This window comes from Choloepus didactylus, chromosome 7, assembly GCF_015220235.1.
Source record: "Choloepus didactylus isolate mChoDid1 chromosome 7, mChoDid1.pri, whole genome shotgun sequence".
Taxonomy (NCBI): Eukaryota; Metazoa; Chordata; class Mammalia; order Pilosa; family Megalonychidae; genus Choloepus; species Choloepus didactylus.
This window is the reverse complement of record NC_051313.1, coordinates 3,644,962-3,662,072: the sequence shown is the minus strand read 5'-3', so window position 1 is coordinate 3,662,072 and position 17,111 is coordinate 3,644,962. Positions and strand designations below refer to the sequence as shown.

The 17,111-nt window shown below is 45.4% G+C and overlaps 1 protein-coding gene across 11 annotated transcripts in view; it reads left to right on the top strand.

Annotated features, from left to right (window-relative positions):
* UTRN (utrophin) overlaps positions 1 to 17,111 on the top strand; it is a 473,101-nt gene that overhangs the window by 71,293 nt on the left and 384,697 nt on the right. For 7 of the 11 annotated variants that reach the window (XM_037844838.1, XM_037844845.1, XM_037844839.1 and 4 more), the window contains exons 2-3: positions 9,646 to 9,745; positions 15,335 to 15,396. In XM_037844838.1, coding sequence (XP_037700766.1) covers positions 9,646 to 9,745; positions 15,335 to 15,396 — 162 coding nt within the window. The remainder of the gene's footprint in view (positions 1 to 9,645; positions 9,746 to 15,334; positions 15,397 to 17,111) is intronic. The other 4 variants (XM_037844841.1, XM_037844842.1, XM_037844844.1 and 1 more) reach the window with 1 other exon arrangement.

Here is a 17,111-nt window from a genome sequence, read left to right as displayed (position 1 = left end):
GAAGACAGGCTGCCGGCATCCGGGGCTTCTCTGTCACATGGGAAGGCAGGCATGTGGCGAAGTCTGCTGGTCCTTCTCTCTGGGTTCTGTTGCTTCAGCTTCCATGTGTCCTTGCTTCTCCAGGCTTTTTGCTCTAAGCTCTTCCTGGGTGCTTCTCTCTGAGCCCTCTGGCTTTTTGTATGTCCTTTATCCTCTCATAAAGGACTCCTGAAGGATTAAGGCCCACCTTAAATGGGGTGGGTTGCATCTCAAATGGAACAACCTAATCAAAAGGTCCCACCCACAGTAGGTCTGCACCCACAGGAATGGATCAAAAGAATGTGGCCTTTTCTGGGTACAAACAGCTTCAAACCAGCACGGGGTCCAATATCCAGAATATAGAAACAGCTCTTACAACTCAACAATAAAACGACAACCAATTGAACAGCAGGTAAAGGACTTGAACAGACCTTTCTCCACAGAAGATATAACAGTGGCCAGGAAGGACATGAAAAGATTCTCAGCATCTTAGTTAATAAAGAGGTGAAATCACACCACAGTGAGATGCCACGTCACACCCACTTGGATGCCCAGAATCAAAGCAAGGGACAATGATAAGTGCTAGCGAGGATGTGGAGGAATTTGAACCCTCACCAATGGCCGGTTGGATTGTGAGACGGTGCGGTGGCTTTGGAAAACAGTTTGGCAGTTCCTCAGAAAGTTAAGCCTTAAGTCATCATGTGACCCAGCAATTCCACTCCTAGGTCTGTACCCAAGAGAACTGAAAACATCCGTCCACACAACAACTCGTACATGAAAGTTCATAGCAGCATTATTCGTAATAGCCGGGAGTGTGGAAACCACCCAAATATCAGTCAGCTGATGAATGGATAAACAAAACGGGCTCTGTGCATACAGTGGAATGTTATCCGGCCATAAAGAGAAATGAAATACTGGTACATGCGACAACATGGAAGAGCTCTGGAGACTTCACGCTGAGCGGAAGCCCCGATACAAAAGGCCACGTGTTGTGTGATTCCCTTTAGATGCAATGTCTAGAATGGGCAGAAAGAAGGAACATAGATGAGCGCTTGCTTGAGGTTGGGGGAGGGGGATGAGTGGTGGCTGCTCCTGCGTGTGGGTTTTCTTTTTGGGGTGATGACAATGTAGTGATGATGCTTCCCTAACTTTGAATCTACTAAAACCCACTGAATTGTAGTCTTTAAATGGGTGAATTTTTTGGCCTATGACCGATATCTCAATTGACAAAAAGTAAGTTAACCCAGGAACCGTGCCTGCCTTTGGTCAGACTTGGCACATGTCCACTGCTGCTACGACTGGGTCATCATCAGCTTTATTGTTACTGGGGGTAATTGCTTTAGTGGTGTTGTGTGATGTTCAGTTCTTTTCTCCACATTACACAAACTGGTGATGTAGAGCTTGCAGCCTCTTTTTGAAGGTCTGCCTCTGTGACCAGGTCCCGAGGTGGGAGGCCTTTGAATTACAGTGGTCACATGCATTTTTTTTCCATTTGCTTGCACTGCATCATCTTAGTATAAAAACAGAGTGCTTCTTGGCAGGTCATGTGACATTGATAGATGTTTCTTTTTTCTTTTGTTCATTTGACTTATCGGATTGGGTACTCTCAATTCCTAGAGAAGGCAAAGAAACCAAGACTGGTGTAATCCTGAGGATGTTCTCGTGAGTGATGGTGACGTTGCACACAGTGAAACAAGGGTTTTTTCGTTTTTCTGCATAATAGCTACAGATACAGACTTAGAGCAGGGCTCTGGGCTGGCAGGACACAGCCATTACAGACACGTCAGAGATGGACTGCTTCCTTTAGTCGGTTCCCTAGAGTAACATTTGGATGATGTTTGCTAAATGAGGTAGCCATGGTCTAAACATGACAATAGCCCAAGGAGATGGGGTATTTCATGCTTTTAAGGATCCAGTGGTATTTATGGCAGCATGTAAACTTTAATAAATTACAATTTACAAGCATGCAGAACGTTTGATCGCACCTAGGGAAACGTAGGCCCAGTGAACAGGGCATTTTGTGGGCAGGGGACCAAGTTCCTGCGTGACTCAGGTGTGAGTTTCTAACGTGTTGGCCCAGTGAAGCCACACAGGTTGCACTACCTGAGGATACTGCGGGCAGTCCGCTGGGAGCGTCTGTCCCCGCCTGGGTGACAGGCCCCACCTGGTGCAGGGGCCTGGCTGAGGCTGAAGTCAGGAATCGACTCTAAGAAGGTCCCTGGGGCGTGCGATGTGGGACTATATCTGGGAATCTGTGCCCCACACTATCCTTTTTGATGATGGGGACAGAGCCTTTCTGTTGATAATTAGCTGTACGGCCCCGGGACATGCTTTGATTATATTATCTTTAATTCTCAAAATGATCATGGAAGGGGTACCTTTTTCTCCCCCTTGGACTAGGAGGGAACTCGGAGGTTGAATGAGTAGTTCAGGGCACAGAGCTCTCTGGAAGCAGCTCAGGCCAGCGGTCGGGAGCCAGGCTCTGCCTTGTGGGGTCCAGAGCAAACGAGCCAACGAGGTGATACGCACAGGGGTCCCTGTGGGCATTTAGTCATCGCGGCTTTACCCTGCGCAAACACGGTTTGTGGATTGAGGCTCTGGCAGCTCCTCAATCCACGGACACCCCCCTCCCCCGCACCGCCCCACCATTCCAGTCCCCTGTCCCCAGAGAGCCTCTTGGATCAGTCACGGGGTGTCCTGGGCTGTTCCGCCTCGGTCTCGGCAGTGCCCCTTTTACAGAGCTTGTAGGGAACCCCGTCTCCCAGAGCAGAGACGGCCCTGGGTTCCCTCTCTCGGACTTACCCCAGCCAGCTGGGATTGAGGTAGCTGCAACTCAAAGAATCACTGAGACTCTGACTTACGTGAGAAAGGAGCACTTCCCTCCAGGAAGCCAGGGCTGGCTCACCTGCTCAGGGAAATGAATCCAGGGCTGGCTCACCTGCTCAGGGAAACCGGCTGCTCTGTCTTCCTGAGAAGGGTGAGGCCAAGGTAAGATGTTTGTGCCAGCTCTGTCTGTTCATTTTTACCAGGGAAATAACAGCCTCCTGGAATTCTGTCCTACTCCACGTTCTTCCACTCACCTCATTGGCCAGTGCTGGGCTAAGTGGTTATTCCTAGTTGCAAGGGTAGGTAAGTACTGGTCACCTTGCTATGAGGAAGAAACAGTGCTTGTGTTTGCAGCAGAAGGGGAGAAAGGGTGACTGGGCAGGTAGGAAGCCAGCTGCATCGACCATGGTGCGTTGGTGCAGGCATCTCTCTCTTCCGTTTCCCTCATGCATGCGCAGGAGCCCCAGGCCCCCAGGTATCTTGAAGCCCGTGCACCCAGCAGTTTGCTTGACCTAGGACAGTAAAGGTTTGACCTACTGTCCTTGTAAAATCAGGTGCTAAATGTAATCTCTACCCAAAACTACCTCCTCCCTGAGACTCCCTGAGATACTGTTACCTACAAGATAATCTATAATCCTCCCCTCCTCCCTGTTGATTACAGTCAGTCCCTCCCTACCTTGCACGACCCCCGCTCCCTGCCTTTGCTTTCGTACCCGCTGGAATGTAGAGCCCTTATAACCAGCTTATTCAGCCCCCCAAAGTGCGGACTGTTTCCACATTGTGCTCTGAACACGCCGCCATTCAGAGAAGCTCCTGATTTCAGGGCCACGTGACTCCACTTCCATTTTTTCCTTCTAAGTAAGCCCTGACTAAAAAGTTCATGCCTCTGGATATGCCTGGCATCTCCTTTGGTCTCTCGGCAGCAAAGGCCCACTTGGGCTGTGACAGTGATAGATGACTTGGGTGGTCATAGTGAAAACAATCCCGATTCTAGAACTCGGGTCACCTGCAGTTATGTTCTAGAAGAATATGTCCAGCGTATGAGTTTTAAAAGATGAGATTGGCACCCAGTGAAATTTCCCCATGAGTCTGGATGGAGGAATGTTTGTGTTGCGACATACTAAGTCTCTCTTCTTTGAAAACCAGTTTGAGAGGGGAATGAAAAATGTGCGCTGCGTGAGCTTCGTAACTCAGACGAGTTCCTCTGTGACGTGACCCTGCTGTTGTCCTCAGGGAAGAGCTAGAGCTTGGAAGAGAGGTGATAGGTCCGCGTCTGCTGTTTGCTCACGCTCTTGCTAACGTCTAAGAAAGAAGTTGTTTTGCCATCATGAATGCTAGCAGTTGGGGAAGGGAGCAGTTGTCACACCCTCAGAAGACACTGGCCGTCGTGTTACTGCGGTGTGAAAGGAACCGAGAGACGATGCTTCTTTGCCGAGCATGTTGACCGTGGGGTTGGGGTGCCATCGGGGTTCCGGTCTCCCACTTGGGGGATGACTCGACGGTGGAGGGTAGGCCAGTGACGACAACCCAGGTCCAGGAGCAAATGCTGTGGGGTTTTCGTGGTCCGAGAACTGACTAAAGTGATTAGAACTCACTCTTTGTTCTAAAAAGATGAAAGTGGAGAGAAGGTATTATTATTGGCTGTAATACCATTTATTTCAGAAGAATGAACGCCCACATGTTCTTCTAATCCTCAGCTAGGTTAATCTGGACCTTTTGGTGCTTAAAAGTGGTACGATTATGTTAAATAAAAGGAAGTCATTTTATACAGAAGATAATTACCAAGTTTGCTACACCCAGAGGTGGTACAGACAGAATTTAGAAATGAGAATGTACAGGCAAATAAATGTCAGACCCACAGTCGATTATTAAAGACGCAGCTTCTCTGAGGCAGGGTCCTAATGGGGCCTGTGGGGTGGGTGGCCTGAATAGTGGGTCTCTCCCGTTTTGGCTCCTACTCTGGTTTTCTCTCTTATCCTCCTGTCCATCCCCACCTGAAGGCTTCTTAATGGAAAAATGTGTTGGTAGCTCAAGGGGATTTTTTACATTGTTATGGAAATTGAAAATGAGGAAGTATTCCTTTTTTCAAAACAGGACTAAGTATTTAAGTATTTTCCTCATTAACTTGCAGTTTGTACACTTTAAGCCAAGAGGGCTGCTTCCGGGGCTGTTTTCCTCAGCGGTGAGGTCCATGGAAGGAAGCGCGGTGTTCCTTTCCGACACGTTCTTCCTGCTTATTATAAATATTTATCTTGGACAAAAGATTGCATCGTAGTAGATTTGCAACTAAAATTTTTTTTGAAAATTTTTTTTTAATTTTTTTTAACTATTCTTTTATGATCTTGGTTTTAAACTTGTCATGCCTGACATTAAAACACAGCACATAAATAGAGAAAAAATGTCAGTATAAAAAAATTCAAACACTGCTTCTGAAATACTCTAATTTTCTTGCTTAAAAATTATATTTATAGTAGGCTGTGTTTCATTAAAGTGTGTGACGAAAGGACAGGGACTCCTTATTTCTCCCCCAGGGTTCCCTTCTTTTTTGGAAAGTGGGAAAAACACTAGGCCCTTGAGAAAGGCCGGGGAGCTTGGCCTGATCTGTGCTAGCCTTTGGTTTTGTAGTCATCTGCTTTCTGTTCTTCCAGTCCTGATACCTGATCGGTACCCTGGTCGTTCTTCCTTGAAATACTTGAATTTGTTGCAGAGGTGTGCTTTAAGTGATGGTAATGAATAGGCTTGAAGATGAAAGGGGAGTGGTGTTCATAAGCTCGATTATTTCATAACCAGCTAGTTATCTCTCCAGACTGAGCTGGAAAACTCACTGGAAATAAACAAGTAAAAGCAACCTGAGCCTGGCGTGTCTGATGTTTTAGACGTTCCCGAGCTTCACTGTCCTCCAGTTTTTTTGCCTCTCTCTTGTCTCCTGGGATTTGCTTCACTGGGGACCCTTTCCTGTTGCCTGCTGGTTTAGGAATCTCTCCCTCCCCACAGATCCCTCCTGCCTGCGTGGGATTCCAGACATGCAGACGTCACCCTGCTTGTCACCATCTTCTGGCCAGAACACGTTGTTCTTTCCTCACTCTGCCCCTTAACTGTTCTTAGCCTCCAAATTCTCTTCCCCTCCTACCTGTCCACATGTCTATAAAGTGGAGAAATCTGTGCCCTTACACAGTGGATGCTTGCTTTAAAAAAAATTATAAATTATTATATAGTTATTATAAAAAATAAGAAAATACAGCTAAGAAACATTTGAAAATGAGAACTGCTTGGAATCTTCTACATTGGAGATTGACAGTGATAACCTTTTGGCCCTTATCTTTCTAGTTGTAGACTCACAAACAAAATATAAATGAAGCATGATATCATATTTAATAACCTGTTTTTTAAAACCTTAATATATTGAGAAAATCGTTCCATGACTTTATATGTTCTTCTTTAGTATCAGGTTTAATATTTGTGTTTATGAATGAAAATATACTTCTGAAACAATCCCCATTGATGGACATTTTGATTGTTTCCAATTTTTTTTTTTTTTTTTACCATTACAAAGAGTGTCTTGAAGAACATCCTTTTAAATACATGTAAAATTTCTGTATTCAGAGGGAGGATTTCATTCATCTGATACTCAGCAGTGGGTAACTAGAATCCTCTCAACCAATGAGTGACCCAAGGCTGTCAGATTTTTATATTCTGCCAGATTTTTATTTTTCATTTTCATCATTATAGTTTTATTAGGAAGGAAGGATTTCTTGAAATGTGTCCATGTGCTTAATTTTTCTCTAAGAATTAAAATGATGAGATCTTTGCTGAACTTCCTATGTATTTTCCCCCTGCAATTTTATTGAGGTATATTCACATACCTTATAGTCATCCAAAGTGTACAATCATTTGTTCACAATTCTGTTATATGGTTGTGCATTCATTACCACAGTTTTTGAATATTTTCATTATTAAAAATAAGAATAAAAATAAAAGTAAAAAAGAACACCCAAAACATCACCCCCCCATTATTCACTTACCTGTTGACCCATTTTTTACTCTGTTCGTACGCTGGCTAAAGGGAGCGTGAGCCACCATCATGCTGTCACTCCGTGTGAGCTGTATCGTTACACAGTTGTCTTCAAGAGTCAAGGATACTGGGCTGAAGTTCAACAGTTTCAGGTGCTTCCTTCCAGCTATTCTAGTGCACTAAACACTAAAAAGGATATCTATATAATACGTAAGAATAACCTCCAGAACGACCTCTCGACTCTATTTGAAATCTCTCAGTCACTGAAACTTTATTTTGTTTCATTTCTCTTCCCCCTTTTGGTCAAAAAGGCTTTCTCAATCCCATGATGCCAGGTCCAGGCTCATCCCTGGGAGTCATGTCCCTGTCCCACGTTGCCAGGGAAATTTACACCCCTGGGAGTCAGGTCCCACAATGGGGGGAGTCTGCCAGATTTTTATATTCTGTTTAATCAAGGTTGGGAAGTTTTATTTATTTTATCTGTAAAATATTTTGGCCAATTCCATGTCCTTGACTAACAGGGGTTCCCCAGTGGGAGACTATGTCTCGCCTCCTTTATGTCAGTTACAGAGCCGCAGTCGGAGCCCGTTTCTCGCAGGCCCTGAGCTAATGAGCAGGGTCCCTGTGTGCTGGTGGTGCCCCCTGAGCCCGGCCTTCCTGACCTGCCCAGGGCTGTTTTCCTGGATTAGGACACGGAGAGCCCCGAAAGGGACGCACAGAGTGGACTGTGGACCTGGTGGGCTGCCACACTTTCCAGGGGTTCAGGAGCCTGGGGAGGCCCCTTAGGTCCTTGGCTTCTCCTTTCCCCTCCTTCCTTTCAGATGCCCTTTCTCCGCTTTGCAAAAGGAAGGTGCATTTCTCCCCCTCCCCAAATCTTGCCTCCTAGGCATTGCTGGGAGGCACCCAACTAGGGGACAATTTAGAATCCAAAGCAAAGAGCACTCCCTTAGGAGTGATTCAAATGGGCACCGCTTTATTTAATCCAGCTCCCGGGTTTTGTGCACATCTCCCCCTCCTCCTCCTCCTCCCCCACCTCTCTATCCTTCCCAGTCTAGGTCTACCCTTTTCTACTCCTCCTCCTCCTTCTACTCCCCTCCTCCCCCTTCTCCCCCCTCCTCCCCTCCCCTGTCCCCCCTCCTCCCTTCCCACCTCCTCCTCCTCCTCCCTGCCCCTCCCTCCCTCTCCCTCTCCCGCCTTCCTTCCATTCATCCATCATGTATCTTACAAGGAAAATTCAGAAGTGAGGTGTCCCCTTGGAGACACCTATAACATGGTTTTTAAGTAGAAAATTGAAGTCAGATTTCTCTTGTCAGAAAGTAAGTTCGATTTGGCTGATGAGTTTGACAGGTCAAGTTTGCCAATTAGGTAGTAGAGGATCCATTTTCTATTAATTGAATGAGCTAAATTTGCAGCTCAATTGCAATATGCTGGAGATTACATCCTTTATAACTCTTTAAACTTATGATAAATATTAGTTGTCAAGTTAAAATATGCAAGGGAATTCTTTTAGAAGGTTCATTAACAACAGTATTTGAAGGCTCTGATTTTGATACAAACATAAAATAGCACTGTGTTGGAATATTTTAGAGCGTATTGCAGATATTGCACAGGAAGTTTTAAGAAGAGAAAGGAAAGATTAAAAAAGACACAGCAGGAGAGAGGTGGCAGAGAGACAGACCCACGTGGCGTTTGGTGCTGGGAGTTCCCAGCTGGGGGCCCAGGCCCAGCCAGGTGTGTGGGGTGCTGTTAGGAAACAGGTCAGGGGGCAGGTCCTGGAAGTGAAAAGCCCCAGGGCCTGCTCCCCTTGACAGGCCTGGGTAAATTCATTCCAGTCTTGAAGGTTGTGTGGACTTTTGGAAGATCTAATCCTGGTGCACCTGGAGGCAGCGCCGCCCCTTGGCGCCACCTGGGGAGTGTACCTGCTCACCTGGGTTGGAAGGCGAGGAGCCCAGCCTGCTGGGTGGTTGTTGTCTGGGTCTTTGTCTGTCTCCAGGTGTGTGTGCGGATCTTGACACACCGAGAACGGCACTGAAGATGCTCTGAGGAGGGGAGTCACACCATGTTGCCACATCTTTGAACTCACCTGAGCTGTTGACTTCCGCATGTTGTCATTGGTCCTTACAATGTTCATTCACTGATTATTCACTGCTCACTGCTTCTCAGTGTAAATATATCTAAATATTTATGAATATTTAATCCCAATGTGATGACCCAGGTCATGATTATAGAAGACATGCAATTAGAGGTTTTCTCTGCCAGCTCTATCAGAAATAATTGTTTTCCTGTGTGTGAAAATAGGAAAATATTTGGGGATCGGAAGTATTCTTTTCTTCTTAGATCTTGATAGATTAATATTTCAAATATTTTTGTAAATTTGTAGCATTTACACTTTGAAGTTATTGTGACTTAAAACTGCATGTAAGTAAGAAAAGAAATAAAAGGTGTTCAATTTGGAAAGAAAATTTAAATTATCTCTATTTACAGATGACATGATCTTGTATCTAGAAAGTTATAAAGAATCCGCAGAACACTATTAGAACTAATAAGCAAGTTCAGTAAGGCTGAGGATAAAATCAATGTACAAAAATCAGTTGTATTTTTTTTTATATACTTGCAACAGACAACCTGAAAAAAATATTTTAAAAAATTCCATTTACAAATAGCCTCAAAAAGAATAAAATATTTAGGAATTAATTTAATAAAAGAAGTGTACTCTGAAAATTGTCAAGCATTATCGAAGGAAATTAAAGAGGATCTAAATAGATGGAAAGATCTCCCCTGTCCCACAGATCGGAAGACCTAACATGAAAATGGCGGTGCTCCCCACATTGATCCACAGATTTAATGCAATCCCCATCAGAACCCCAGCTGGCTTCTCTGCAGAAATTGGTAAGCTGCCCCAAAATTCATGTGGGAATTCAAGGGACCCCAAATAGCTGAAACAATCTTGAAAAAAAGGAGAATAAATTTGGAGGACTTGCACTTCTTGATTTCACCAAAATTCTCTACAAAGCTACACTAATCAAAATGATGCGGTGATGCGGGTTTTTTTTTGAGGTGATGAAAATGTTCTAAAATTGACAGTGGTGATGGTTGCTTAATTCTGTGAAGATTCTGAAAAGCATTGAATTGTAGACTTTAACTGGTGACTTACATGACGTGAATTATAGCTCATAAAGTTGTTGCCCCAAACCTTCACTTAAAACTGACTTTCTCGTTCTTACAGAGATAGGAGTTGAAGGTGTCTTTGGGAAGTGGTGGTGGAGTGAGAAGGACAGGGAATGAACCCCAGCAGGCAAATGAGAAGGGGGTGGTCAAATGAATTGCCCAGTGTCCCCCACGCACCCTAGGGCTGAGCCACGAGCAGAACCCCACAAGCAGATCCAAGTGGGGGACACAAGGACACTGTCAGGGAAAAAAGACTCTTAAATGGCCTCTATCAAAGTTATCAGCAAACAACTAGAGGAGTTACTGCAAAGAATACTTGAAATATTTATTTAAGGACAGATGGGGAAGAAGGTGGCATTCTAGACACAATAATCAATACCCTCTCCATTTCAGGCTCAAACTCAGCTCGTGTCCTAAAAGGGCATGTTCCATAAAAATTTATGTAGCTATAAGAAGACACAGAAGACTAACCTATTGTGATGGCAAAATCATAATCCAAACTTCAGAAGGTTTCAATCCTGAAAATGCCGACTCCCATAAAAAAGAAAAATAGTATAGTATTAGAAATATATGCGCAATAAATATTATTTTAAGAAAACAGACATTCTTTAAAAAACAACCCATTTAAGCAAACCTACTCGCTGCTAGCATGACTCATCTATGTGTCCAAACCCACAGCCATTCAGGAGCCCTCGGGTTCCAGAAGATCCATGCCCAGCCCCACGTGCGTCTGTGTCCTTTTCAATGTGGCGGGAGTGTGATGGTCCCAACCGGAGCCAACCTGACTTGCCACAGCGGCAGCCCAGGGCATTAGAGCAGAAAGGTGGACTCGAGGGCCCCTGACCCCATGCCTTCCTTCCCCTCGTAAGGAAATGAGCCAGGTGTGTCCCAAGCTCATCCCGGACACACGGGTGGTGCCACGAGTCCTGTCGGTATCTGGTCTCAGTACCCCAATATGGTTGCTTAACTCTGTGAACATTCTAAAAAGCATTGAATTGTAGACTTTAACCGGTGACTTCTCTCAATGCTGCCTTTTGACAACGTAAAACCCCCAAAATGCAGACCCCTGAGGACTTTTCCAACCAGCCACCCCAAAGCACCTGGGCTCGCAGGTGGCTCTTTTGCATCGAAGCCACGCAATATTGCAGCATGAACTTATCCTCCAGGAACTGTTCTCACAATTTGATGCAAACATTAATTCCTGACCAACTTCTAATTTTATGCTTCATTCACCTTTTACCCCTCTCCTTCATGATTTGCACCTCCAGTTTTTTACAACAATGAGCAGCTACAGGAGCTGATGTTTTCCCACGTTCAGTTCCTACAGCTGCTACACTTGACCTGAAGGAATGTCTGTAAGATTTATGGACATTATGTGAAACCCTCTCTCTGGAAATACCCTTTGGAAAAAAATCTTAACATCCTAGATATCAACCATATTATATCTGTTGCAAATGCAAAAGAGCAAGGACTTAATTTATGGGTTTGAAATCATGAACCTTACCTACAAACACTTCGCTTTGGATTTTTGTCCTGTGGGAGTTGTCCAGGGGGAGCTGGATGTGTTGCACAGATGATGCGTCAGTCTTGACAGGCCAGTGGAAAATGATTTCTTTTTCAGTGATTGACAGAAGGTTCAACTTATAGAAGAAAATTGCCGTGAAATTAGATTCCTCATTTCATCTCCATTCTTGTTAAGCATCAATCATGTTCTACAAACTGTCTACAAAAATCTCAAGGATGACTGGCTGTTTCGTAGACACGTTTCTCTAGATGTTTGAAAACTCATGCAAATGAAATGGAAAACATTTTTAAAATGTAAAAACATTCCAGTGCTCTGACCCTCAGACTCTGCCATGACAGGTTCTACTTGCCCAAACAGCAGAAAATTCATTTCCTTTCAAGACTGCAAAAATAGTCAAGTAGTAGTTTTCTTATTTTAACTTTATTTCTCTTTGACTGTTTTCCCTATATTATGAGGAATCTTCCAGAAATCCATAAATCTATATGATAAAGACAATAAAAATATCCAAGAAATACTATTTCTTAAATAAACAGACAAAAAATCCTGGAGGAAAAAATCCGAAGACAAAGAAAAGAATACTTCCAGGCCCCAGTGTTTCCCTGTCTTCACATACCAATTTGTCTGCCACATTTCCAGGTTAGGATTTAAATTGAGACTTACTGGTAGGTTCTTCTAAAAGGGTTTTTACGTGCATTTGAAGTGGTGAAGTAAAAAATATTTCAGACCAGCTTCCTTGAAGCTTTATTGAGCATTTTTGTTGCTGCTTCTTGCTTTGCTTCACTTGCCCATCACAGAAAAAAGTTCAAGGCTGGGCAGAAGGCCCTGGGTCTGTGTGAGCATGTCAGAAGCATTTTAAGAAGAGCAAAATATGTGGAAGAAGAATTTGGAAAATCATCCTGAAGGAGTTTAACACATTTTTCTTCTCCTAATTCAGTCCTCTGCTTGTTCTCTTAATGGAGAAAGGTCACTAATGGGTAAGATTTGCTAAGCTAGCAAAAGCTTCGAGAAACTGTGCAGTGTTCTGAAATCTACTTCTAAAGAAAAGACTTGCGTAAGTTTAGAAACTGAAAGAATATATTCAAAAGGTGGATTTATGGGGTAATCATTCTCATTTAGTAATGTGTAAATCATGTAATTTGAAAATTTGTATTGTGTCCTTTTCCATTTTCATTTTGGAGAAATACCAAACTGCCTTGACAGTGGAAATTTGAAATAGCTTCAGACTGTTTGCTGTTCTGTGTGCACTTCTGGGAAGGCAGAGTGATTTGGCAGTGGCTGCTCTTAGATTTGTGACTGTCCTCCTAGGTGTGGCAAGCTTATTTTCAGAGACCCTGGCAGAGTTGTTAATCTTCACGGTGCTGTGATGGTCAGCTCTCTATTAGTAAGTGTTCCAAAATTTGTTGCATTTTTAATCCCATAATTGAAAAGTCTTGAGCTAATTACTGTCCTTTTACCAAATTCCTGTCTGATAGAAAATAAGAGGAATGTGTGTCTGAAAAAAGGGAAATGTGGACCAAAGGCTGACTGAATGAAATAGGAACCTTTTTTTTTTTCCCTCTTTCACTGTATCAAGAAAATGAATACAGAAGAGTGTTTGTAATTTAGCAATATTTTAGAAACAGTTGGATGTTAGGGAACTTATCTTTTGCAAGCAAATACTTTATTTCATCCCAGCTACTTACACTCATATTCAGACCATGATTTGACTCAAAGATTAAAGACTCCTGTAGAAACATTACCTTATTAATTTTTATAAACATCTCAGTGTGGGAAGAATCTATTTTTAAAATGTGATTTTATTGTATCTGTGATAACATTGACAAATGTTGTTTATCTTTTGAGAAGGTCCCAGGCACTCACGTCTTTGTCCACTGTCTATAGAGGAAACCTGATAGTATAAATATTTTAATATGTGCTTGAAGATAAAAAGGTCAAATATTCTGGAAAGAGGTTAGGAAAGAATAAAATGTTATCATGTTTTTCCTTTAGAATTTCCCTCATTTTTTATGGTAGAAACTTCTTAAATTGTATGACTACTGTATTGTGAAATCAAGAGAATTCAATATTTGTGGCCTTTATCTGAATTTTGGTTAATAGGATTTAAGAATAATAAATATGGCAAAATTCACAAAAATAAATCTGTTTAGAGGAGTTGGTACAAATGACAGGATTTTCCAAGTGCCCGCAGTGCTGGTGTTTGGTGTCTCGTTCCTGTCGGGGGGCAGGGGTCCCGCCCTGCGCCGGCCCAGGGCTGTGGCAGTTTGTGTTGTGGCTGTGTGCCCTCCGCTCGGCCCTCCTGGGCCCGGGGGCCGGGGCTGGCAGGTCAGGGTGTGACCCAGGCTGCTGGGCAGCAGGTGGCCGCTGTGTGGCATCGATCGGTGGTCGAGAGCCCGCAGTGGGGCTGGTTCTGTCCACTCTGCCCTCTGGAAGGAAGGTCACCCTGGCACAGGTCACACCGGGAAGTTCCTTGGAGAGCAGTTTTGCTCTGCATCCTGCTGTTCCTTCCCATCTCAGAGAAGTGTCCAGTTCCCCCTGTGGATCTGCCAAAGGGCATGCTCCCAGAGCGGCTGCTATATTTATATTTCCAGGAATGATTTTTAATTACAAACTGTCCTTCCGGAGGAGGGCAAGGCGCAAAGATTCCTGGAGCTCCGTGAGGGACTTGGTGACTGTCTCCTTCCATTCTGAGAGGTGTCAGGCGGTGTGCGCTTTCACATCAAAGGCCGCCCTTTGGGGTGACGCTGCTGGGGGGCTGCTGTCTGCCGGGGGGCTGCTGGGAGCAGGCTGGGCAGGTGGACCCCAGGGGAAGCACAGACGCACCCCAGCGGCTTCTCATGGGCTTGGCTCTGGCTGGCACAGTCCTCCACTGGCTCCACGCCTGCCAGGACCAGTTTTCTGGTTTGAGTAGAGAACTGGGGGGTGGCTGGGCAGGGTGCACGGGCGAGTTCCCTCCCATCTCCTGTCATTACACTCTGTAGCAATGGAAAGTGAAATGGACATCTGTTATCTGCCTTGTTTATGCTTAAACCGTAATAATATTTATGACAACCACCACAAGCGCTAACCACCAGCTCTTTGCCATGCATTTCTCACTTACACTCGCTGGTGCTGACAACAACCTTTCACACAGGTGTGTTCCCTCCCTGTTTACTGGTGAGCGCTGGGACCACCCAAGCCACCTGAGAAGTAGATTGGGGGGCGCTGGACTTGGCCCTGGCACCCGTGGCTGGGTCTCTAGCTCCAGGCGGCCCCACACCAGCTCACATGCCTGTCTTCACAAGGTTCAGGGCTTCGTTGGCATTTGCTGAGCTTGGAAAATGAATCTGTAATCAAAGTGAAGGTTGTCGATTTTTAAAAACTCCCCTGCTTTCTCTCTCTGCAAAACATGCGGGTTGTCTGCATGGATCCAGCTCGCCCGCACTGTGCCTGTCCATCCTCCCACAGGCAGGGGGATGCACAGCTGACTGTCCCTTCTGCGTGGGAGGAGGGCACTCAGGGATCCCTGGGGTTTTGTTGGAAAACTTGGATTTTTGTTTTGGCCATGTTAACATTTTATCAACCCCGTTACCCCCCAGAGCCCTGCGTGGCCGCGGTGGGAGGGCTGCAGACCCCTCGCCCAGGCGCCGGCCACCAGCTTCCCGCCAGCTCCCCGTCAGCTCCCCGCCAGCTCCCCACCGGCTGTGGCTCAGTGTGCCCAGTTCCAACCCCCGGGGTAGAGATCACCTGGTTACTCCCTTCTAAATGTATGAACTCTCATGCCTTTCTCTCTCCTCTTCCTCCCGCAGATGAGCACAACGATGTCCAGAAGAAAACCTTCACCAAATGGATAAATGCTCGATTTTCAAAGGTAACCGAGACTTTTGAAAGCTTTAGATGGTCCAGATGCCTCTTTCTGACTCTGACAGCTCGGTTTGGAAGTGCCACGAGTTTTCCCATGACAGGTGACCTACCAGAAGTCATATGAGAATGCACATACACCTCATTCTAACTTTATTCTCTGCTAAACAAAATTAAAATGGAAATTCTGGTGTGCCCAGTTCATGGGATGCTCTTCATTTTGACCTGGATTTCCCTGGGTATCTTTGCTAATGGTTTGTTGGGTGGAGTCTGAATCCCAGGTGCATTTTGGAAATGAATATATCATTTGGGAAATTTTCATGTGTTCATTTAGCTAAAGAGACAATGATTTAATTTTGCCTGGTTAAGCAGAGATGTCCAGGGCTTTCCATTCTCGTGGACATAGCAAAGGGTGTTTGGCTGCTCTGTGGGGTCTCTTCATGTGTCCTTCCTCATATTTTCCTGAAAGATCGGCCCTGTCTCAGCATTTCTGAGCACTGGGAACATGGCCAACATTTTGATCAATACCTTCTGAGGGACAGAGGATGCTGAAACAAGCAATGGCGGGGCTATTTTCAGACTTGTTCTGATGTGACTTACTTATTGGCTATTGAAGTTGGTGTGTTGCCCACTAAACCTGGGGTGGGAGGACAGTTTTCAGGTTAATGGACTTTGGGCCACATTATGGTAAGATGAGAAATCAGGGTTTCTCGGAGACACACTGTTCGTTGTGCTGAGCCTGGAATCTGCCCCGTTCTGGAGGCTCAGGCAGCAGGCGTGCTTTCAGGGCCTGCCGTTAGGCAACCTTCAGAGGTTTCCATCTGCAGCCCGATTCCGGCAGCCTCACTCGTGCTCAGCGGGGCAAGACCGTCCCTCCGGACAGCGCTGAGGGCCCCAGGCCACGCTGCAGAAAGACCAGGCTGAGCAGACTTGGTTTTTAGCAGCTTCATTTAGTCCTTGGTGAAGAATTGCCTTAGGACTTTGAAACGTTGTCATCTTGGTAAACCTAAGTGTAGAGAGCCCTTGAGATGGAGCGAGTTCCTATTGTGCCTGAGGACAAGAAAGGGGGGCAGTGGGGGTACAAGGAGGTAGGAGTGGCGGGCAGAGTGGAAGAGAGGTGACCCCTGGGAGGGAGAGTGGGGGTCTGGCCTTGTCAGGATGGCCATATATTTGGCATCTGCACCTCGAGGGTGTGTGGCAGCCCTTCCCGGAGCCTGCCTGGTGTAGAGCCGTGATGCACGCGCCTGGGTAGTGGCAGAGCCGGACCCGAACCCCAGACTGCCCTGGTCTCACCCAGGCCCTGGTTGCCTTGGAGCTTTAAGCCTCCGTGCTGGGAACGCTGTCCCGGGGCCTCTTCCCTTTGAGCGTTCTCAGTGTCTCCTGAACCTGAGTTTTCTCAGGAAGTTTCTTAAGATTTATGCTGAGTCCCTGACCCTCAAATAACAGCAAAACCTGCCATGAAATGGGTGTTTCACTGTGTCCCTTTAGGGTGAGTGGGGCTGTTGTAATGTGAAGTGGGAATTTAAGTCCCATGTAGATTATTTGCCCCAGGATGCTTGTAATTCTTGCCAAGACAAGAGAAAAGTCCAGGCAGTTGTATCACTTTTAGTAACATTCACAGTTGCTTAGGCTGACACAAAAGTGAAAGCTTGTCTTGTTGGCAAAAAAGTGTCCAAATAGCGGTGACCCTGGGGACTTTTCCCTTTGGATGGAAAGCGAGGTCTA